This window comes from Cyphomyrmex costatus, unplaced genomic scaffold (genome assembly GCF_001594065.2).
Source record: "Cyphomyrmex costatus isolate MS0001 unplaced genomic scaffold, Ccosl1.0 scaffold97, whole genome shotgun sequence".
In the NCBI taxonomy this organism is placed as follows: domain Eukaryota; kingdom Metazoa; phylum Arthropoda; class Insecta; order Hymenoptera; family Formicidae; genus Cyphomyrmex; species Cyphomyrmex costatus.
The window spans coordinates 2408628-2432567 of NW_017280561.1; the positions used below are offsets into that span (position 1 = coordinate 2408628).

The 23940-nt window shown below is 39.5% G+C and overlaps 2 protein-coding genes across 4 annotated transcripts; both read left to right on the forward strand.

Annotated features, from left to right (window-relative positions):
- Positions 1 to 173: 173 nt before the first annotated feature.
- On the forward strand, positions 174 to 2457 carry Archease (protein archease). The gene is made up of 4 exons (XM_018550278.1): positions 174 to 294; positions 521 to 545; positions 718 to 922; positions 1304 to 2457. Exons 1-4 carry the CDS (start codon positions 243 to 245, stop codon positions 1487 to 1489), a joined length of 468 nt encoding a protein of 155 aa, XP_018405780.1. The 5' UTR covers positions 174 to 242; the 3' UTR covers positions 1490 to 2457.
- A 2359-nt stretch (positions 2458 to 4816) lies between these two features.
- Positions 4817 to 17804, forward strand: LOC108782070 (E2F transcription factor 1). Of its 3 annotated transcripts, none has more exons than XM_018550226.1 (8): positions 4817 to 5437; positions 12130 to 12227; positions 12306 to 12463; positions 12640 to 12778; positions 12863 to 13076; positions 13175 to 13448; positions 13589 to 13940; positions 16326 to 17804. In XM_018550226.1, exons 2-8 carry the CDS (start codon positions 12149 to 12151, stop codon positions 16448 to 16450), a joined length of 1341 nt encoding a protein of 446 aa, XP_018405728.1. In that variant the 5' UTR covers positions 4817 to 5437; positions 12130 to 12148; the 3' UTR covers positions 16451 to 17804. The 3 variants fall into 3 exon arrangements, with proteins under 3 accessions (XP_018405728.1, XP_018405729.1, XP_018405727.1); XM_018550227.1 differs by lacking the exon at positions 4817 to 5437 and adding an exon at positions 9558 to 9621; XM_018550225.1 differs by lacking the exon at positions 4817 to 5437 and adding an exon at positions 11131 to 11737.
- Positions 17805 to 23940: the final 6136 nt, after the last annotated feature.

Sequence of the window (23940 nt, forward strand, 5' to 3'; positions counted from 1 at the left end):
CTCATCACGCTACATCTGGGATAGAATCGCAGTTTGGCGAAATCGCCAAAACGAATCGACCGTTTTCAGTGTACGGAGTCACGTGTTACTCCATGTGGCCGCAAGCGCTCAAGTTCGCTTGTAAGTAGCGCCATCTGGTCGGCATGAACTCACCTACGTGAACTACGTTGTCGTTGATTGAACCCGTCAGTGAATCAGCTGATCTCCTCGCATTACGTGGAACGGAATCAGCTGTGTGCGACATGGAGGAGCTGGTGAGCGAGGATGTCGAGATACCGGCCGTCAAATACGAGTGTGAGTATGTCGATCGCGGCTCTTATTCTACATATCACCGTTCCGTTGGAATTTTTCTCGAAAATACCTCATCCGTCGACGTGTACCTTGGCGCGTCTTCGCGCGCGACGGATTCTAACCTCGTAATCGCGAGACTGACGTAAAGTTTGCCCGAGTATAACGCGAATCTTTCGCAGCCACGGTCTGACAAATATTTACGGAGAAATCCACGGTTCTTCTGTTGCAGATCTGGATCACACCGCGGACGTACAGTAAGTATTATATTCGTTGTAAAATAAAGTCGACCGGCGTAGTCTTGAAGATTACTTCGCCGGCTAACCTAAAAAAAAAAAAGCGCGCGAGCAATTGTGCCGAGATCGATTAGGCGTTTAAAAGTTTATTTGTGATGAAGGTCGAATATGCAAATCATCGATTGTGTCTCAGATTGCACTCATGGGGCGACACTATGGACGAGGCTTTCGAGCAATGCGCGATGGCCATGTTCGGCTACATGACGGAGCTCGAGCGCGTGCAGATCACACAGGTGCATCACATCGAGGCCGAAGGTCACGACATGGAGAGCCTGCTCTATCACTTTCTCGACGAGCTGCTCTTCATGTTTAGCGCCGAGCCATATATAGTCGCCAAGGTATAATTTCTTTGTTGTATAAACGTGATCAATATAGATATACCATATGCTAATGATTTACTATTACCTCAATAACGGCAACATTCAAATTTTTATAATACATTATAGGGATATACATGATACATTACATAATTATATAATTTGTATATGAATTTATATATTCTACATGAAATATCAAAGACTCTCTTTTACCGTTATTTATTAAAAATAATATTACTATATATTAAAATTAATTCATACAATTATGACATTCTATTTACATGAATTTGAAAATATCGTCAAACAGTCCAACCTTTCAGTTGGACCGCGAACCTCGCGAAAGTTATCGCGTCGGCGTTCAAAAAGTCAATGATGAAAATCTCTCTGCACGTCTGTCGTCAGAAAGTCAAGATTACGGAATTCGATCGAGGAGGATTTAAAATCAAGGCAACCGCGTACGGCGAGGAGTTCACAATTGGCAAACACACGCAAGGCGCAGAGGTAAAGGCCATCACGTACTCGGCGATGCAGATCAACGATCGCCCGCAGGTGGAGCGGCCCGAAATCTTCGTGATCGTCGACATATGATATTACCCTCTCGGCCCGTCGATCGCCCTGCACACACATACCTCGACGATATTTTTGCTGCGCAACTTTCCGGTAATGCTCTAACAACAGTGGAGAAAGAGTAGTGGGGAAAAAGGGGGTCTACTTAGCTTGGACGGGTGGTTCGTGGAAAAAGTAAGAGGGGGGAAGGTAGCCGAAGGGCAAGAAGAGAAACCGTATGCCTCCCCTATGGTCTACATATAGGAGTGATCCTTTTGTACTTGCCCCGTGTAGGGTTCAAATAAATACGTTACGAAGAATGCACCGGGCCTCCCTTCTTCTTGGCTCGACTTGACTCAGGCGTGTATTAAGATCACCGGAACTCCCGGGAAAGCGCAATAAAAAAAGAGCAAGGGATTATCGATGTCATATACTGTGTATACGTAAAAGAAATTAATATTTTACTTATTTAACATTGTTATTTACAAAATACAATCAATACGATAGAGTCCTTTTACTGTAGTAGCTATTGCCTTTGAACTACGGTTCTCCTTTAGATTTCTCACTACACTCACTTTTTTTCATAATGATCACACACGAGAAAGCGAGAAAAGTACACAAAGTCACGGTTGATTACACGCGCGATGTTCTGCGTGCGTCATTAAAGTAAAGCCAATTTAAACTCTATCTTTAACGCTTCATTAACGTTTATAATATAATATATTTGCCTGACTAACGCTTTAGGCACGTACCCTCGATTGTATATTTCATTTATCAGCGGTAAAATGGAAAAATGAAAAAAAAAAATGATTAATTTCAAATGTAGGTCACACAGCTTTCCGTTGCTATTTATAGAAAGGTATGGTATCGTTAACGTTACTTCTTTAATGTTACACACGTTTTAAATCTATTGTACAGTCGTTCAATAGAATTGTATTGTATTGTATATGCATTATGCAACACGCGAGGATGTAAATTGTGATATAAACTCGATGGAAAACGTCGAAGAAGCAAGCCATTCTTATTTTCTGAGAAAATGATCCTGTCTAAAAATTATAATCCATTTCGTTTGTAACAAAAAGAGTTTGTAACGAAACTCCAGTTTTCCTATGAAACACGTACACCGTTCTAGCGTCTAATTTCGTGCGGTTGCATTGTAATAATGTTGTTACGCGCTCGAAACGGCGATCGAGTCACAATTGAGGGGATTGCGATCGTCGGCGATTAAATTCAAGTGACGGGAGTAAAATAAGATTGCCAACTTTTTTCCGACAAACAATTTTATTCCCGTCTTATCCATCGATATCCTTCGTTGCGCTCTCGACATTCGTCAGGAGGGGCCCTGCCGCTCGCCTTCCGTCCCGCTACATCCCTGCAGGCCGAATGCCCCTCCATTCGCGAAGGAAGGGACGATCGCCGGAGTTTCGGGCAAGACCAGGCAAGAAAAACGAGGGGCATCACACGGCATCAGTTGTCTCCGCGCGGCAGGCAGAATCGTCGAGAAGGCGGTCGAGACGCGTGTGCGCGGCAACGTAAGCGCTCGTATAGTTACGATCGTTGTCAAATTAATATACGTCACTAAATTGCATAATTCGCGAGTGTGTGCGCTGCCTGCGCGTAACGTCGTCGGTCGTCCCTCCGTCCCCCCCCCCCCCCCCCCACTCAGTGCCGCGAGGAGGCCTGGATTAAAGGGACCCGGTTGGCATTTCGAGAGAAAGGGACAGGAAGAGGGGTCGGGAGCGAAGGGGGAGGGGAGCGAAGGGAGAGGGAGGGAAAGGAAGGAAAACGAGAAGAGAGACTGGCTTTGCGTTCGCCAACACCCCCGAGCATGGCGGACCGGTATGGTGATACCGCGGTGTGCTCCGGAAACGCGGGAATCAGCGGGAATGCTCGCGAGTGTGCTGAAAGTGGATAACCGGTGCCGTGCAACGTCGTCGTCGGGGACGAGCGGTTGCGAGGATATCCCGCGGTAAATAGCCGTTCTCGCGAGGCTCGCAAGGCTGCGACGGTGGAGCAAGCCGGCGCGGCGGAGAGTTTTGGCGGGTAAACCGCGCCGCGCGGTCAGGCGAGGACGCGCGACGATCGGCGGCTTTCCCGTTGGCTGCCGGGGTTCCGGCCGACGATCCCGACGGAACGCGATGACCCGCGTGAAACGACGCGGGACGCGTTCGTAATCGCGATAATAGCCACATCGACGTTATCGAGGGGTTATCGTGCGCGCGCGCGCGCCGCATTACGTCAAGGTGTCTCATTAGGTAGCTTCGCTCGCGGGGATCAGCCTGTGGTGTGTAAATGTCGTGATATCATCTCGGGGGAAAAAAAAAAAAGAGGCTCGGTCATATCGCGGGTGAATAACGCGACACCGAAGAACCTGGTGGCGGCGGCGAGCGGCGGCGCGGGCGCGGAGCGACGGTTTTGGCGCGCGTATTTCAGCTGTCGCGCGCGACCGGCAGATGGCCGGTACGCCGGCTCACGGACACGCCGTCGACACGCACACGGAGAATCGACCACTGCCGTTACCGCTACGGCGAGGGTGCCGCCGCGCCGTCCTCGGTCGGAAGCGCGCGCACTTATGAAAGGCGGCGAGGAACGACGCGTCCCGAACCCCGTCTCGGTCCGCGAAAGTCGCGAGAGTGCCTCTCGGCCTGTCCCCGCCTGGAGATCCTGGGAAGATCGTCGCGACACTTCGACTACGCTATCCTGATTCTGGTAAGTGGAGTCCGTAGAGACACGTCAAGCCGCTTTAAAGTGTCACCTGTCGAACGCCGAGCGAGCCAGAGAGAGAGAGAGATAGATAGATTTCCATTGGTTGTCAAATGGAAACTCTCGTCGGTTTTTCCGGACGCGATCTTTCCCCGAGGATGTGCTACACGCGCGAAAGATGCAGCGAGCGCACCAACATCGCGACGTTGCGCGACTCGCGTTCACGTATACATTCAGAGAGACGAGCGTCATCGCGCCTCTCTCTCTCTCGCACGAGCTAACGGCTCGCGACGCATGCGTGCCGCGCGCTCGCTCGTCGCGTCCGCGCTTTTCCGCGCTCGCACTACGCACACACACCGCATACACGCGCCGGCGGCGGTGGCGGCGTCGCGCGACACGACGCGACGCGACGGTGCCGACGTGTGGTCCTCGCATATATATACACCCCGCACCGACACCCAGCTGGAGGGGGGGGGTCAGAGGAGGCGGCCCCCCCTCCCCCCTCCTCCCGCGTAGAGACGTTTGCGAATACGCACGGACACGCGGCTGATTCTCTCTCCCTCTCTCTCTTTGGCATCTCGCGGAGCACCGGCGCACGCGGCACACACTCGGTCCGCTTGTTCTACTCGTCGTCGCCCGAATCGGCCAGTCGTGCCAGCGCGCCACGGTGCCCGGGCCCCGTCCACAACACAATCCAGTCGAAAGAAGGAGCGAGGCGAGCCTACACCGCGATCCTCTCGCGTGCCGAGCCTCGTATACGTGCACGCGCGCGACGCAACGAGTAGAACACGCATAGAAAGAGAGAGAGAGAGAGAGAGAGATTCGTTTCTCCTTGCTCGCCGGCCTCCTGGTCGGTCTGTGAGTCGAGCCGAGCCGAGCATGCCGAGGCGGGGCTCGCTCTAAGGTCCGAGCCACGCCGTATTCCGCAGCCAGAGTGAAAAACGAAACGGTCCCCGCGATCCAGCGTATATTTTTTTCCTCGGACAACGAGCAGCACACACCCTTTCGTCGTTCGAGGAACCGCCTTCGTTCGTCTGTGCGTAGCACGTAATCGTGGCGGATCGCGCAGAAAATGGACACCGTACTCTAGCAGCAGCAACACTCGTAAAAACGAGCGTTGGCCTCGAGAGAGAGAGAGAGAGAGAGAGAGAGAGAGAGAGAGAGAGAGAGAGAAAGAGAGAGTAAGAGGGAGAGAAATCGCGCCGAGAGTATGTAAAAGTCGCAACGAGACGAGGCGAGGGCGAGAGCGACGGTTAGCAGCCACGTCGAGGGAACCGGAGGGAAAGGGTGAGCGAAGCGATAATCCCGAGGTACACACCTCGGTGGTGATATACGGGGGGGGTCGACGAGGAAGGGCAGCACCACACGTTCGTTCCCGTCCGTGCGGTGTTCCTCCTACTCTGTTAGCGAATATCCTGTATCTATCTGTCCTCCTTCTCGAGTGCCGGGATCGAGGAGAGATTTCCACCCGGACTCCCGAGAGATGCCCGGCTCCGACCGTCCTGAGACGCGCGCCGCGTGCCGCTCGCTGGCCTGCTGCTGAATCTTCTCCCGGAAGAGAGAGAGAGCGAGAGAGAGAGAGAGAGAGCGCGGGTCTCCGTCTCAAAATACTGTGCGGCGCGACGCACACGTTCCGCGAGCAGCCAAGTAAGTAGCAAAAAATCGGGAGCGAGCCGAGAGGAAGAGGGACGGACACGCGCCAGCACTCCTCCGTCTCTCTTTCTCGCCCGAGATCGTCATCGGCGGCGGCGGCTGTTCCGCGACTTCCTACGCGCAGTTTTACGCGCGCTCACGTCTGCCCTTCCTCGCCGCGCCGCGCCGCGCCGGTAAAATGCGCGGAGTTTCGCTTCGGCCGCAGGATGCGTGTTCGCGCGCCGCTCCTTTGTACGACGTGCCGGCGACGACGCACCTTACTAGAGATCTCGGCTCTTTAAATGAGTTCGCCACGACGCGACGGCCTCACGTACGCGAGTATACGCGCGCTCGTGTGCGAGCACGCGTATCTCTCACCACCGATGCAGTGCGTGCGTGCGTGCGTAAAGGAGTGGGCGAGCGTGTCGGTGTGCACGAGGCCGTGACTTCGATTCTCGTTATTTACCAGCGATACGACGCGAGATCCTCGATCGCGTAAGGGTGGCGCGAAGAAGAAAAACGCGAGTGATCGGCCGAGAGGGAGTGATGATCGCGTGAACGGAGAGCTCGAACAGGCTCCTACGTTTTCGCTTGCACTTTGCACTCGGGGCTTCCTTCGTCCAATTCGACGTCGGTCGCGAAAAGGCGAAACGGGCGCAGACCTCGATTCTCGAAAACGAAGAATGATCGAAGCGCGCGATATTTGACAGTTCCGCCAATGGAGAGGCATCGATTCCCTATGCTCGCGCGCCATTGGCCGTTATCGCGCGATAACGCTTTTCCTCGCTCTCTTTCGAGAAGGAATCGAGAATTCTGACAATCGACGACGCGAGAACGCCGCCGGCGGCAACGCGTGGCCTTCGATCGATGTTAACAGCTGATTGCGCGCGCTATGTCGGACTAAGACTGTGGCACCACACTCGCCAGGTTTTTTTTTTTTTTTTGATAAGAGACGCCGAAGACTCGAAATAAAAAGAACGTATCTCGAGTGCTATCGCTCTCTTTCAACATTCGGAAGCTTACTGCTTTACTGTTTACTTGATGCATCGGTTAATACCAAGCTATATACATTTTTTTTATATACGTGCGTTTGTCAGACACAGGTACCTATGACATAAGTATAATTTAATACAAAAACGCATCTATGTTTTCCGACGCTTCTTTTTTCAGAATCAATTGATTGCTAAGTATAATTGTAAAAGAAAAATTTCGGCTTGTCAATCGTAAAGTTAAAGTCACTCTCTGAATCGTCAAGTACAAACGTTCAAACGAAAAATTCCCAGGACGCTGACGATTTGAAATCTTTATTGGGTATCACTGGAGATTATATAAGGACACCTTTAATCAATTATTGTATAAAGAATTATCAATTCGTTGTTGACGTGTGAAGGAAAAAATATAATGAGAATCAACGGAATACGCAGTTGACATTTTTGTTCCACGAGCAGTCTTATCGATTGAATCCAATCACTGATTATATTAATCGGTGTTCGGTCAAAGTCACCCCGAAGGGAGATGGCTGGACTGGTGTCGTAGGGCTCGCGACCCAAGACCTTACGAGAGGAAGAACGAAATAAAGGGGCAGAGAAACGGGGGTGAGGGAGGAGGAGGGGAGGGAAAGAGAGAGAGAGAGAGAGAGCCGGCCGGCCGGCCTCGTCACATCTGGCCGCCTGAAGCCTCGTGCACACGAGACACATTGCGCATTCGTTTGCATCTTCGCACAGCGGCGCACACGTCTCGTCGACGCCCGCCACCGCCGCCGCCGCCACCGTCGTCATGGTAGTGGATGGCGGCGGCGTTTCCTGTCTTCGACGCACTGGGGACCCCGGCGTTAGTGCCCACTGATTGTGGCCCGGCTGCGAACGCACAGCCTTGCCGGCGCCTGTATTATAGTAACCTCCGCGAGCTCGTTTGATCCTCGAGTGAGTGATCGTAGAGACTCTTCCTCGTGTTCTTCGTTCGTGTTCTCGCAACGTGAACACGTTTCCGGAATCGATGTTGGTGCGAGGCGTTCGTGTCGATTCTGCCAATGTGACTCCACGTCGAGGCTGACTTGACGGGGCCATCCCCGTGAGCAGCCAATAGGAAGGCAGAGATTTCAGCCTCAACGTCGAGATCGAGATGTATGAGGAAAATAGTTCGATGACGACGTTGTCGCGTAATTAAAAAAAACGCCGTTGTTTTTTCTTAATCGGTGTATCACTTTTACATCGAATGCAGCCGATATGCGCTGTGCGAGATGCTTTGTACTTTGGTTTCGAGTTAACGACTGCGGCCGGCCAATCGATGACTCCGCGTCGTGCATTGCTCCCAACCTTCCAAGCAGAAACCGTGATGCTATTGGTGGTCGAGAAATTCTAGTAGCTCTCACTAGAGTAGTGGTAGGTCGATGATTGTGTATCCGGCAGAAGACTCGAACTGGAGTCGCTCCAACTTTTATCGATGCTATTATATCAATTCTTAATTTGTTCTCTCGATTTATCTGTCTGCTAACTAAACTCTTGAATCAACATCTCTATATATAAAGTTGTTGAAAGCTTTTTTAAAGTTTTAAAAGTTATCTCGTTTATAGAATTATATAAATAATAAAGAAGAACTTTACACACATATACACATTTCAACCGCGCAATCGATTCATCTGAAGAGAAACAGATTTGAAAACCAGATTAACAATTAATATACGTTACGAAAATGTTCTGTAGTCCCTTTGAATAAATCACAAGCACCAAGGATGGGATATTTTCGAGACGCGAGCACCATCTCTTTAAATCACACCCGGAACGATCAGCTTGTCTCGGAATGCTTGTTCTTTTTTTTCTAAAATTCCCCGGGCCGAGCGCACCATGGGTCCCCGTTCGGAGTGTTCAGACGCATACCAAACGTTTGCTATGCGAAGCCCTTAAGTTAGCTTATTCGATTTAAATCATCTCTCGCGATACAATACTCTTGCTTCTCTTCTTAAATGCATTTGATTACCTATACTTGTAGACATCTCCATTTTTCGCAAGATATAATATATTTCGATAAAATATAAGATATGAAAAAATGATAATTGATTTTCTTTTTGTTTCTTCCGCAGAATAACTAACAGGAGCGAAGAATTATTTGTGTAATGTATCGAGTCTCGTATTTATATATATTGTTGTACAATTTCTAAATTCACCGAACTCTGTTCCCTTGCTCGATTGTATAACAATTTTATCGACGAAGGAGAAAAAGTAGCGCAATTATGCTTGAAGTGCTTAATGAATATTGCGCGGTCGAGTTTGCTGGAAATGTGGCTTGAGAATCGCACCTACTTATTTGTATTCAGTAAGTAAAGAGTCGTATACGTGACGACTACGATATATTTGCTCAGTGCAGATTCAGTGCAGACAAATCAATCTAAAGTCTATGTCGAATTGCGATTATTGACCAAGTGAAGAAATTGCTATTGGTCTCGATATTAAAGTCACACGTATTTTCATCACGTTACAATATATTCCAACTTGCGTAGACAAACGTTGCGTCTCGCGAGACGTACCGATGTGACATTTGCGTGATGTTTATACTGACGCAAACGTACTTACGCGAGAAATGACTTTCGAGAATGTATAATCTTCTTATTTATAGCTTCTGATGGGACATAAACGGCGTGTCACGTGTGTTCAACTTCAGTTGACACACGACAAACTAATCTGTAACCACGGGAAAAGTATCTCACGCGAATATGTCTACTTCAATCTTCCAAGTTACATATCCTGTATCTCCGAATCTGTTAGTGCATGTGAATTTGATTGGATGCACTCAGTGTAGACTGGTGCGCGTTAAAGCTGTCGTACACAAATTGATGCAGAAAGGTGCAGTATTTGATATAAATATAAAAGAGAATTAAAATGACTCTCTATGAAATCCTCAATACGTTTTATTGCGCTATTAAGTAAGAAATTTGCATTTTATTTGTATACCGATTAAATCAGAAGAAGAGAGGAAACAGAAGATTAAATCAGTATATACAATGACTTTGTATGCAGTAGCGCGTCCAACTGAATTCGCTACATCTTTCCCACCGTATAAAGTAAATGCGCGCGAATCTGTCTTATTTTTAGACAGGCGGAAAATAATTACACAACTGGCGGGAATCGAAGACATCGAGTCTTGATTGGGTATCAACGGTTAACGACTTTGGACTTATCAATAAAATACTTAAATAATATGATGAGGCGAATTTCTTCGTGCCTTTTAAATAAAGATAACAACGGGCGATCAGCTGTGCGCGGTTATTCAGAACGCTGAGAAATAATATTCGGAATCAGGAGGTATTCTCGAAAATGTCGCGTATGCGAGAATGTACGCAAAGTATACGTTATGTATAGATTTTCTTGATATTTTTATTTACGACCTTTTCGAGAACAAAACGATAATTTCGACAAGTTCCGACGGATGAAGATATGTGTGACTATATATATATGTGTACTAGGGTGTATCGAATTTTCGAAAATTTTACGGAGTAGCGATAAAACGATAGTTCAGTATGCACTATTCACGAAAATTGATACAAAAAAAATTAAAAAAAATATCTAGCATTCGCGCACGCGCCTCCAATACAGCGTTTTTTGACGTTTTTTTATTCATCTCTCCATAACTTAGTCATTTTTCAACTTTTTTTTTTTTTTTTTTTTAATTTGTGCCCAGAGTATGTACCTTCCAAACCCATATCACAAAAAATTTTTTGAAATTTTTCTGAGCCCTTGAAAAATCGCTAAATATGACCGCGTTTAATCAAATTAATGGTTAATAACACAGACCTGCGAAATTTCACTTTTGTCAGTTGAAAAATGACTAAGTTATGGAGAGATGAATAAAAAAAACGTCAAAAAACGCTGTATTGGAGGCGCGTGCGCGAATGCTAGATATTTTTTTTAATTTTTTTTGTATCAATTTTCGTGAATCGCTATATGATGCATTGTATTAAATTATAATTAACCATTAATTAGATCAAAAGTGGTCATATTTAGCGATTTTTCCAGGGCTCAGAAAAATTTCAAAAAATTTTTTGTGATATGGGTTTGAAAGGTACATACTCTGGGCACAAATTAAAAAAAAAAAAAAAAAAAAAGTTGAAAAATGACTAAGTCACGGAGAGATGAATAAAAAAAACGTCAAAAAACGCTGTATTGGAGGCGCGTGCGCGAATGCTAGATATTTTTTTAAATTTTTTTTGTATCAATTTTCGTGAATAGTGCATATTAAACTATCATTTTATCGCTACTCCGTAAAATTTTTGAAAATTCGATACACCCTAATGTGTACGTAATGTAATTATTTTATATTTAAAACATTTAGACGTCTGAACGAGATAAGATTTTTTTCCTTCTCTCTCTCTCTCGAAATTTGATATACGTGTGTAAGCCGGAATGATTCCTCAAGTTCAGTTTCATCCGAACTATTAGTAACTCTCCGGCTCGATTGGATCCTCTCTTCGCTTATCGAGTTCTATGTGTACATTAAACGGAGTCGTTCCGCTCTTCGTCGCGAGCGAGAATCGAATTTCCTTCAACACCATCGTTCGTCGCAGCGACTTTCATTGGACTCGGGGACGGGAGTCTCGTGTGCGTTCGACCTAAAGCACGGGCGCCGCGCAATCGGAAGATAGGCGGATAGAGAGAGCGAGCGAGAGGGAGAGAGAGATGCTAATATCGCACACGTAGCATTGCGGTGCTCGCGTCGCTCGTTATTATTTCCGTTATTGCCCGCACGACTTTTACACGGCCGGTGTGCGGACAGGTCGCGTCCATCCGACGCGGCGGGTCTCTTTTTCGTCCCCTCTTCCCGCGTGAGAACTGGAAGAAGCCTTGGGATTTAAAAATGACACTCGCCACCACCGCAGCCGCACGTGTAACGCACCGAGCTGGACGCGCGCGCGGCCAACGGCAGCGGTTAACGGCCGAAAATGAAGAGTGTGCTTAGAAATAGGTCCGTGCGCCGCCGTCATTGGCGATCCTTCCCTCGTGTACCGAATGGCCGGTCGTGTTGCACGGTAACGTCCGTGGGTTTCGTTGCTCTGATCGCGCCGCAGGAAACTCGTCGCGTACCGCCGGGACTCAACCTTACTGTGATCTCGGTCGAAATGCTCGATCGCGTCAATCTGTTGCGTCTCGCGTGGTCGAGGGTATATCACATCGGTATATCGCGTTTCCTGCTTGCTACATATACCTCTTGAATTTTATCTTTTAGTCTTCTCGATGTTCGGAAGTTTAACATTATTGCGTTTCAGGCAGCATGATTATTTATTAGGACGTAATTACGGTGTGTGTGGTTTTATGATCGAACAGTTGTATAATTTTACGTGTGTATAATTATTTCAGACGCAATCACATTACCAGGATGCCTCGGGTAAGGAGACAAGTGATCCTGGAGGATCCAGCCAGGCCAGTCACTCCAGACATGGTGGATACCAAGTTATGTAAGTCACACTTGCAGAAAGAAATATTCCACATTATTTTGTCGCTGTTAAACTTACTCGAACAATATCTTTCTACAGTAAAGTCTGAGTTTCTGGACGATGGTTCTTTGGACGAAATCCAACCTCCAAAGGTAGCGGAAGAAACACCAAGCCCTCATCTACAGGATCACCAGTATGGACAAACACCTTGCTACCAAATAACGAGAAAACCTACACAACCACCACCAAGAGCTGAGGTAAAAAATGATTGATGAGTGATGATGATAAATTGGTACTGAGGTAACATTTCTTATATAGTAACATTGACATATAAAAATATCTATGTTGATTCGCCCAAAGGTATTTAATTTGATTAAATTATTTGACACTTGACTAATCAAAGTTACAATTGCCTTCTCTCTCTTTTTGGTAGATATCGGTTCAAGCGGTAAAAAGAAGACTGAATTTGGAGGTAGGGACGACTGGTCCTAGCCAGTCTGCCTTCAAAACACCCAGAGGTAAACGCAGAAGATCTGGCTCGAATTCTTTAGCTGGTCATACACCCACCAAAAGTAAAATGTCTCTTCTGCTTTATGATATTTCTCTTAATTTTTTTTGCATGTCATTCAAGAAAGGAATCGATTGTTTCATTGCAGGTAAAACTGTAGAAAGGACACGGTATGACACATCTTTGAGTTTGCTCACAAAAAAGTTTATTCACTTAGTCGAAAGCAGTCAAGATGGTGTGGTGGATTTAAATGTAGCGTCGGAAAAGTTGGAGGTACAAAAACGTCGTATATACGACATTACTAATGTTTTAGAGGGCATTGGTATCTTAGAGAAGAAAAGTAAAAACAATATCCAGTGGAAGTAAGTTATCTACTAAGATATTGTATGTACAGTTTACATTTTATATCTGTACGTATAATCAGAGGTTATACTCGAAATATTAATTTTTCTTGTTACAGAGGCGGTCAGTTACCGAACAATCGGAACGATATCGCTAATCTCAGATGGGAAGTCGCGGATTTGGAAGCTAAAGAGAACACTCTGGACCGATTGATTCACGGTGCTGACAAAAACCTTCGCGAGCTCTGCGCGGATAGACAATACGCTTATGTAACGTATCATGATTTACGTTCAGTCTCAATGTACAAAGACCAAGTTATTATGGCTGTGAAAGCCCCGCCGGAAGCTACCCTTCATGTTCCACAACCGATCAATAACTTTGGTCAACAAAAGGTAAAGTATCTGTTAAGTTCGATATTATATATCATTTACATTTCAATTGCTCTCCAACATCTAGAGAGAAATAATTTTATATCTGATCAAAAAATATATTTACTGGGCGTTTTATATTCCCTTTGTATTAATGTTTTTAGCTTCAAATGCACATGCGATCGGAACACGGAGAGATAGATGTGTTTCTGTGTCCTGAGGATTCCACAGTTAAAACATCCTATCCTGGGTATGCGACAACGCAATCTGTGCCTCAATCAAAAGAATCCGATATACCTTGTTTGCCTCCTGAATTGTTGGCTAATCGAGAAAGTGACATACGAATCGAGCCAGTACCTTCCGATGAGAGTTTCATAAATACTCGTCTGTGTACCCCCGTAACTACAGTTACCAGTATAACGAGCATGAAGGACGCGTTCTTATGCGAATCCGATGATTATGGACCAATGGGCGGTGGCAAATTCCAACTCCAAACAGAGGACCAAATCAGCTCAGGTAAGAATGGAAGGAAATAACGCTTGTTTAGTTTGCTTTCTTTCTCTCTTGAAAAAAGCTTCTTTCATATTTTATATTAATGGCTGATCTAAATGTAATAAAAATTTTGAAATTGTAAAAGAAAATAAGTAGGAAAAATTATTTATTTTTAGGCTTTTTTTCAGTAAATTATTATTAATATCCTCTGTTTGTCTTTGTATACAATTTCTATTTAGTATGTCTTTTATTTTATTCACGCGAGGATATTATTTGTTTCATCTTTAATTTTATGAATTGTATGGTTTTTCTATCATTTATATTTAAAAGAGTCAGAAATATTCTCGTATAGATCATGAAACATTATTGATAATATTGTTAAACTATAAATTGAAATGCATATTTAAATACGTTATATCAGTTTAAGTATATTATAACAAATTTAAATATGTAATTAAATAAATAAAAAAAAATTATAGAAAATTGGGAAATTAAAAACGCTTTTATTTTTATATAATTTCTGTTATTGAATATATCAATATTTTATTACAAAATCTAGTAATGTATTATTTTGTAAATATATAATATTTTATTCCTTTTTATTTAAAATATATTCATATTTCTAATATTAAATATCAGTATTTGACAGAAATATTAATATTTAATTATGCGACAATACATTGAATTCATAACTAGCATTCTAATTTCTTATCGCAATTATATTGAATTATGGTATCAGAAAGAAATTCTTACGCGAGAAATTCTCTCTGTGCTATAAAATTAATTTTTTAAGTATGTTATTCTCAATGCATTTTTGATAGATTAATAGAATATGTCTTCTAAAATTTAATATTAAAGATTTCTTGATGTATCGATTAATAAATAGTTTTTTATCATATATCGTTTTCACAAGAAATTTGAGATATAAATTATAGATATAAATTATATATGCGTTTATTAATGCAGGATAACAGAGTAGAGTTTCCAATACTTTATTTCAATAAAGTATGAGAGAAAAAACAGTCTTAATTTCTAGTATTTTGTATATATTTATAATTCAATATTTCTATTGATATTTTAAATATACATTGCTGTGTGTGTTATCTTATTGCGTATTCTGTTTTTTCATTGAATTCTTATTTATATTTTATTTCTGCAAAAATTCTAATGCTTCAATTAGTTTAATGCTTTAAGTCTTGTATATAGTTGTATTTTTTTTAATAAAATATTTTTGAATTTTTTTTTGTCTTTGTATTACTCGTACTAAAACAGATTCCGATTTATTAAGCGTTCTTTTCATATAACAAAAGTTTTTACAAAACACATATTATGAGATAAATGTCTTACAAAATTGTTATATCACATCCTTCTTTATTTGAAAAGAACGTATTGCATGTATTACAATATAATAATCACTTGTGGACGTAAATATTATTCAAAAGAAAGGTAGAGGTTAAATATTTCCTTGTAATTCCTTAATAACACATATTGCCTTTCTTTTGAATATTTCACTGTCTTTTCACCAATGGATGATGGCCGTACCCTGATGGAGCTCTGGCTGTGACTTGTGTTAAAATTATTAAAATCACATCACAGGCAGAGTTCTAGTTAGGTAACGGTTTCAAACAGCAAAGCTCGTGTTGTGTAAAGGTACGTTTATCTATACTAACTATTGGCCTCTATTATGTTTTATATGATGTTGCTCTATGTTAATATTATCACAATACATGGATGCAAGATACGTTTAAAAAAAAAATTCTTTTCACACATAACTGTCTCTGAAAATTCTTCAAGGGAAACATATATAATTTCGAAATCAATATGATTGACCCAAATTTTGCAGCACTTCTTTATTTTGATTTCACAAATATCAATTTTCTTAGATAATTAAACGATCTATTACAGAGAAACATTGTTGAAACTAATAATATGCAGTGATTGTACTCTTTGTACCGCTTTGTAAGTTATTGCAAATTTTTTAAATAAAATAAAATGCTTATATGATGCATCACAAGAAAACTGAAGTAATAAATTATGTATTCTGTATTACTGATATTTCTTAATAATATAATTAAAAACTCGTTTTTTTTTAAATTCGTGATTCATTTAAAAATTTTAGGCCCGTATTCAGAATGTGTTTACAATAATGTTAGCGCTCTAATATGCTATAGTTTACATTGCTATAGAATTTCAGAAATAAAAGCGCGCTTTTATCAATAAAAACGCGTTCTGAATACGAACCATAGTATATATAACAGTAATAAGGAATTTCATATTTAAATATTGAATCTTTATATATATATATATATATATATAAAATATTATAAAATAATTGTTTGCAAACGATCTAATGTAAATGATGCTGGATTTAAGATAGCAAGTTCGTTATTCGTCTTACTTTTGTTGCAGATCTGAGTATTCTCGATTTTGGAGAACAACTACTGACTTTGGAACCACCTCTCTCCGAAAACGACTACTCATTCTCGTTAGGCACCGAGGAAGGTCTTTCGGATCTCTTCGATTTTAAATTCTAGGAATATCATCGCTTATTGCACGGGCGTTCGTGTCTTTTTGGGCTCTGACTCAATAAACAGACGGAACTGCTTCGTCAGTTTTACAATGCGCCTTCGTGTTACGTAGTGATGATAGTTGGCAGTTTCGTTCCGCGCGTCGATCTTCGCGAAAAATTGCAAACATATAAAGACATTTTTATTTATTTATTGTTTCTTTAAGCACACTATTTTGTATCTGGAACTTATTTTCCGTATTTTTTGTACGTAAGAGTACAAGAAGGCATGAAGCTTAAAGAATAGTAACAAAATAGTTTAGGCTCGTCACAGGCAATTTCATAAAATGCACCCTATTGAAATCAAAAGAATACATTATATTTTCCGTAACAGGATTTTTTACACCATCTGTTATTGTCTGTTCTACATAAAAAAGAAATGGAATTTGATCTGTATTGTACCAGAATATTTTAATATTTTACGTTTTTTTTGATACTCATGTTTCATTCTGGAATAACGCGTAGTTATACTATTTTAATTTCTTATTACGGATTACAAACTTTTAATGTGAAAAAGCTGAATTGCCGAGGCACAGGATAAACATATCACAATATTGTTAATGTGTGCTTCCGGCTTGAAATGGTCTGCGTTGATCACGTTTGCGGAATGGATTGCAAAGATATTAGACAAAGAGACAAGAAGAGAGATGGAGATAAAGTGTGTTTGTATATGTATGCGTGGGCGTGTATGCTGTGTGCATGCGTATGTGTGTATAAGGAAGGAAGGGGGAGGGGGGGGGGGGGGAGAGAGAGAGAGAGAGAGAGAGAGAGAGAGAGAGAGAGAGAGAGAGAGAGAGATTGAAAAGCGAAGGCGCTTTTTCGTGCAATCTGTAATAATATTGTAAATTGTGCTAAGAGATAGGAGAGAGAATGTATTTGGGAATTCAGAGAGAGGACAGACTGTACTCGTGTCGGACAACGATCTAATTGTTTTTCGTAGTTGTCCAACTGTAAAATGAATGAGGCGGTTAATCGAATTCTTTCTGATATAAAATCTTGTTTAGTGAAGAGAGGGAGAGGGGATAGACGAGATTGCGAGGATTACTTCGTGCGCGCGAAAAATGACTGTGTACGTATTATTGAGATTCGAATGATTTTTTTAAATTATATGCGACCTAGAGTCTGTCGTTCTTCCTTCGGATGATGTATGTTTTTTTAACGGATAAATGTTGCCTTGTTAATAAATCGTTCGACAATATGATAGTCTTATTTCGCGTGCTTTTGTAACTCCAACCGGTCGAATGGCAAATCAAGATAAATAAACGTTTTCCGTTTTGAATATATTATTTTATGCCTCGTTATTTACTAGAAGGGAAATTAAACGCGACGAATAGTAATAGTTTTATAACAATTATATTACTAGCCGATTATAGGAGTCTCACACGCTCTGATCAACTTTTTATTGATGACATGAAGATGAACGTAGATAAAGTTAAAACGTACACATATGGTAAAAAAACGAGTGAAAGATCTTAGACTATATTGTCACATTTAAATGCGTATTTAATTCCAATTCGCAACTCGATTATATTGTCTAAGATCCTAAGATTGAAGGCGTAGTGCTATTCTGAACTTGATGACGGGATTTTTTTTAAAGATAGTTTTTTCTTGCCGGTGAACACTTGAATACTGTCGAGTAACGCGTTGCTGGAATTGTTTTATTGAGCAAGATTCGTGTAGAGATACCTCTTCTTGTTCCTCGAGATCTCAAGGATACACTGGAAAAATTGTCTGGAAGTCCCTCAAGGATGTACCCTAACGTACAACTTAGTGTACGTCCAAAGCCATAGTGCCTACAAAATAATCGTACCCTTCTGCAATTGTAAATACTTTACAAAACAATTATACAAGTATAAGCTCGCATTCATAATTGTGTGTATGTATACATAACACACTTCACATATATGCACACACACACACGCGCGCGCGCGCGCGCGCATGCGCGCGTATGTATTTACGTATGTTTGTGTATGTGTGTGTTTGTATGTAAAACAAATAAATAGACGCTGCGAACATTTCGTTATATGTAATTATCATAAAAATACGGATTAATTACTTTTAATGTTATTAATATTATTAATTATTGAAACACATTAAACAAAATGTTAGTTTATAATTTCATTCATTATATACGTACGTATATATACACATATATACGTGTACATGTATGTGTACATGTAGTGTGTATTTTACATTTATAGCGAAGGGATGTTGTGCAAGACAACGCGAAATTGTCTGTTGCATTAAAAACATATTAAAAATGATTTGAAATAATATTAATATACGGGGTGAAACATCTAAAATAGGTTACCTAAATAACTCGATTGTTTTTGATGATACGCGAAAAAAATGTTTCAGATGAAAGTGAAGAACGGTTTCGAGAGAAACGTGGTTTGGTCACATTGTTTTTTGTCTTGATGGAGGTAATGAAAAGATATGAAGCCCCTCGAAACCGTTCCACTTTCATCTGAAACATTTTTTCGTATCATTAAAAACAAGCGCGTTATTTAGGTGACTTCTTTTAGATGCCTCACCCTGTATATATATACACACACATTCGGATTTAATATTTTTTTATGAAATTAAATTTCTCAGAACGTCTCAAAGTCGATATATGTATATTGTTACAGAAGTTCTCAAAATAATCATAGATGAAAATTAAGAGAAAATTCCTCGATGTGACTTTTAATCAACAATTGCAATTGTAGATTGTTACTTTGCACAATATCCGCCGCGCTCCTACTCGCGATAGCGGGGAGGAATTGTATTAATCCTGTTTTCATTTTCCATTTACACTAGCTGAACGCTTTTTTTATATGGCTACAAGAAGATGAAAGGATGAAAGAGTATGTATGTGTTGTATTTCAAAATGAGAGAGAGAGAGAGAGAGAGAGAGAGGGGGGGGGGGGGGGGAAATCGTGAGTAGTGTAGATTTTGCGACAACGTTTACGTATACGCGCTTCTTTCGATCAGTATATCTGAAAGTCCGAAATTGATGGTAAATACGATTAAATACTGATTGATCATCGTAAAGAGAAGAAACAAATTGGGAAATAAAAAACGAATCGAATGATGCATCATTATGATGAGTGAACATTTTGTCACGTTTTAATGGGTCTGGCCCGCTAAAAGAACACCGCAGAGAAGAAAGTTGCAAAATATAATCTTATGTAACATCGTACAGAAATGTGCATTATTATCCCATTCGCACAATTCCTGTTATTTGATCCATGCAGATATATCCGTGTCCAACTTGTACTCGATTTTGTCTCGGTCACAAATCTTCCAGGTTTCTTTTCTCCAAATAATTTTTAACTTTCTTATTTTTGATGAAAGAAATAATCTGATTAAATGGGTTCCTTCAGCATCCCTGCATTGGCCAATTTGTTTGCTTCCTTGTTACTTGGTATTCAAAGACCTATATAGGATGATGTTACTGCTTTATCTTAGTTTATTTAGCGTTCGCCAAACTAGAAAAGATTTTAGTAATTCGAAGATGTTATATGTAAGATTAAAAATATAAATTTAAAGTTTTAGATATTTTTATAACTATTTTTATACGATTAATATTTTTCTTTATTTCTTGAGTTTCATCTTTGACGAAATTTTATTTTTAAAGCTGAAACGTTAATATATTATATTTATAATTCGTACTTGTGTGGTACAGCTAAATAATTTCCAACTTCAATTTATTTTGATTTTGGACCACGAAGCTTCTGTTATTGATTTATTATTGATTATTCATATTGTACAAGTCTTTCGAAACTTACAATAAATGGAGCTTTCGATAGCTCCGGTTCGCTGGTAGAGGCGAGGGGTCGGCGCATTAAAAAATACAAATTCGTAAAAAGAGGAAGGAAACGGGAAGGGAAGATCGAATAGACTTACTGTAGAATGGAAAGTAATAAAAATAATCCCGTCCGTGAAATATATATATCAGAGTAATCGTTAAAATAACATTGATGTTCAGTACGTTGAAACGAAGCTCTCTTTAATTATAATCGTTCTCCTAAAAGACGAGTATTATTGTACAAAGTATACTAGCGTATTAAGTATGCGTAGTACACAAATTACGTTATTAATTTGCGTACTACGCACGCAATTTGGGGTAGGTACAATGTTAAATGTGTCATTATCCTGCGTTCAGTGACAAACTTGATATACTATACGTTGTATGGTTGTGCCGTGTTGTAATCATGACAATTTATATAGAAATTACATAGAATTATATTAACGCGTTATCGGCGTTATTAGCTTTAGAAAGATGTATTTAAAGGTGTGTATAAGGAGGAATTATATCTACAAAATTTTTCAATCGGCCATAAAATTATCCATTGACTCGTTTCTGTGCCTCAACTCTCGAGATGTTCACAAATATCTTTACATATCATCAATTAATATTTCAGATAAAAATTATTTAATTAGAAAAGGTATTCAGAGGAAATAGTTTCTTATTACGAGATAATTCTCTTGAGAATATTATCTTATCTAATATCACCATATTCAAAATCATCATTATCCACTTATCAATAAAAAGAAAATTGAGAAATACTTCATAAGTATCATACATTTTAAGCTAGATAATTGTTTATTGTAATATTTGAAATTATGGAATATATCTTTATGACAGAAATAAAAAGAAATGCTTGGAACACATTGAAATATAAGTTACGGAATATTAAAAAATTGCTATTAAAACAAAGTTTTTAAATTCAAGTAATGTAATTTGATAATACAAGAGAAATTTTTAGAGAGAAGGAAAGTTAGAAATGATAATAAGATGTTTACTGTTGAGAATAAAAAATTTATAAAAAAAGAGAAAGAAATCTAGATATATTTATTGCAAAGATCGAAATGATTATTATGCAGTTTTACATGACTCTTAATATATTGATTTAAATGATGAATAAAATTGATTTAAAAATAGAGAGATGATATTGCTCTTGGAATACATCAGTCATAAAAATTTTTTTATAAATAAAGAGTATCTTTATAACATGTATATGCTCTTCCCTGAAACTGAATAACTTGATAAATTTATCCGAAACTTTTTTTTTAATTGATGATAAATAAATATTACTTTAATCAGCGATGAAGGCGAATGTTATATGCTACCTTCGCTTAACGTAGCACGCTCTTAGCAATTTTATCTAAAAGATTAATTAGAATTACAATATTATTTACATAAAAGAGATGCGCGTTGCGTTGGCACAGCAAAGATGTGTGCCCGGACTGCCATCCAGCGCTCAACAGAAATTTGTTACGATTAATTAATGATTACTTGATTTAATTATGAATGACATATATTTAAGTTTTTTGAACTTGCTTTCGTTGTGCTCTTTCAACAGCTGCATGCCAATTAAGAAAAATATGTGTCTATTTCGTTCAAAGAACATTTAATAATTGTACATTTTTTTCTCAGACTAATTCTATTCTATCTGAAATTCTTTTGTGTAACGAAAGCATAAAAATGTATTTTAAAAAATTCAATAAAGTTCTATAATTTTTTTAACGAATGAAAGCTTTTTTCCGCTGAAATAGGATTAACTTAAAGCAAAATTAAAAGTTAAGCGTGTGAATTTTTTGCGCGAATATCACGTGATTTCTAATAAATCAGTTTTATTAAAAAATTTCTTTTTGTATAGTTAGGCAGTGCAAATTGTATTATATGTATTCGTGATGATTTTCGATTTATTAGAAGCAACGTTTAGACACGGTGATGTAAAATAAATGATTTATGTGTCTTAATCGTTTTTCTGTTTATTTCAGGTATGAATAAAAAGACATTATTAATTATCTACATGTATTATCGGCTTTCCTCGCAGCACCGCCCACTGTCAGGTCAGTATTTATTAAACGGTTGGCAGTCCCGGCTTCAATGGAATGTTGCGATTATATTATCTAATTAATGCGAGCGATATATTCTATGGCTACGTAATTATACTGTTGTCGTTCGTGCCTCATATCGTTACACTTGCCGCATTATATTCACGCGTATCTTTCTCTCCTATCGCAATATACCAAATAATGATCTAAAATTATAAAGCCGCCCGATTTTATATTATATTTACTAATAATAATGTCGCTTTCTCGCATTTGCGCAAGCTGGATGTATATTGCCTCTTTATTTTAATACTTTAAACTAGCTGAGTAAAATTCTGTACATTGTTTCTCTTGACTTGATTTCCGCTGGGCCTAACATGTTGTTTTCGGAAATATGTTTTTCTTGAGAAAGAGTTACATCAAACAATTACTGTGATAGTTTGTCAATTTCTGCATTGATGCTAATAGAGAAGCCAAATTCCACGAATTATGATAATTTTGTTAAAGAAGAATATCTTCGTATACATTAAAAGGTTTAGATTTGACATAATTCATAAAAAAGATAAATATTTTTTTAGAAACATTTCAAATCTATATCTATATATGTATTTCTAAAAAATGGACATAAAGGTTTTATAGTTGTGCTATATGTGTGTAGAAAATTATAAATATCTTGCATAATAAACCGATAGAAAAGATACAAAGTCGACAATTAAAATACAATTTCATCACAGGCTACTACTTCACGTTTTTCTATGCTGATCTTAAAAGAAAAATCTTTACTCTTATTCTTATCTTAATACTTTTGCAACAGATTTTTTTCTAAAATTGGAACCCGAATACAATGTATAAGTATGTATTTTCGAAAAAAATTAATTGAACATTTTTATCATTTAACATTTTTAATTACATATTTAGACATAAGAATAAAAATAAGAATTAACATTTTTGTAAAAAAATTAACTATACATTTTTTTTTACATAAAATATAATAATTTTTTTTTGTGTATGATATTTTTAAAATTGCCTTTTCGGTTAATTTTAAGGTCAAAAAAATTAACTACCATTCAAGTTTATTTTTAATTTAAAGTTGAAATATAAAAAAAATATTATGTTAACGATAACTAGTTACAGATTTTAAAAAGACGTAGTACTACATCGACGACTGCAAATATCCTGAAATGATTAACATTCGTTATATTACGTTGGATTTTGAAAATTCTTTCCACAAAACACATTATACCTGCGTCGCTTACTTAAATTGCTTTAAAACAATAAGTGCTCTACATATATATAAATATAATCTCAGTTTACGCATGTTATACTTAAGTGATAATAACGTTATAATTTTTTACAGATCATTCAATGACAGTAAGGTAATTTTACTTCATCCAGGGTGTAAAATAAAATTTATAGTTTATCACGTAAATTATTGTTTATCATATGAAACGCTGATAGCACAAATGTATTAAACAGTTATTTTAATATAATACTTTTCTGTGTAATTTTTATCGATGTGTTTAACTCTACTATAAATTCCAAATAAATGACTTGATGTTAGTTAATATGAATCTAGTTGTCTCTCGCGATTTATATAATAAAATACAATGGCTAACGCAAGTACGAGAAGCCTAT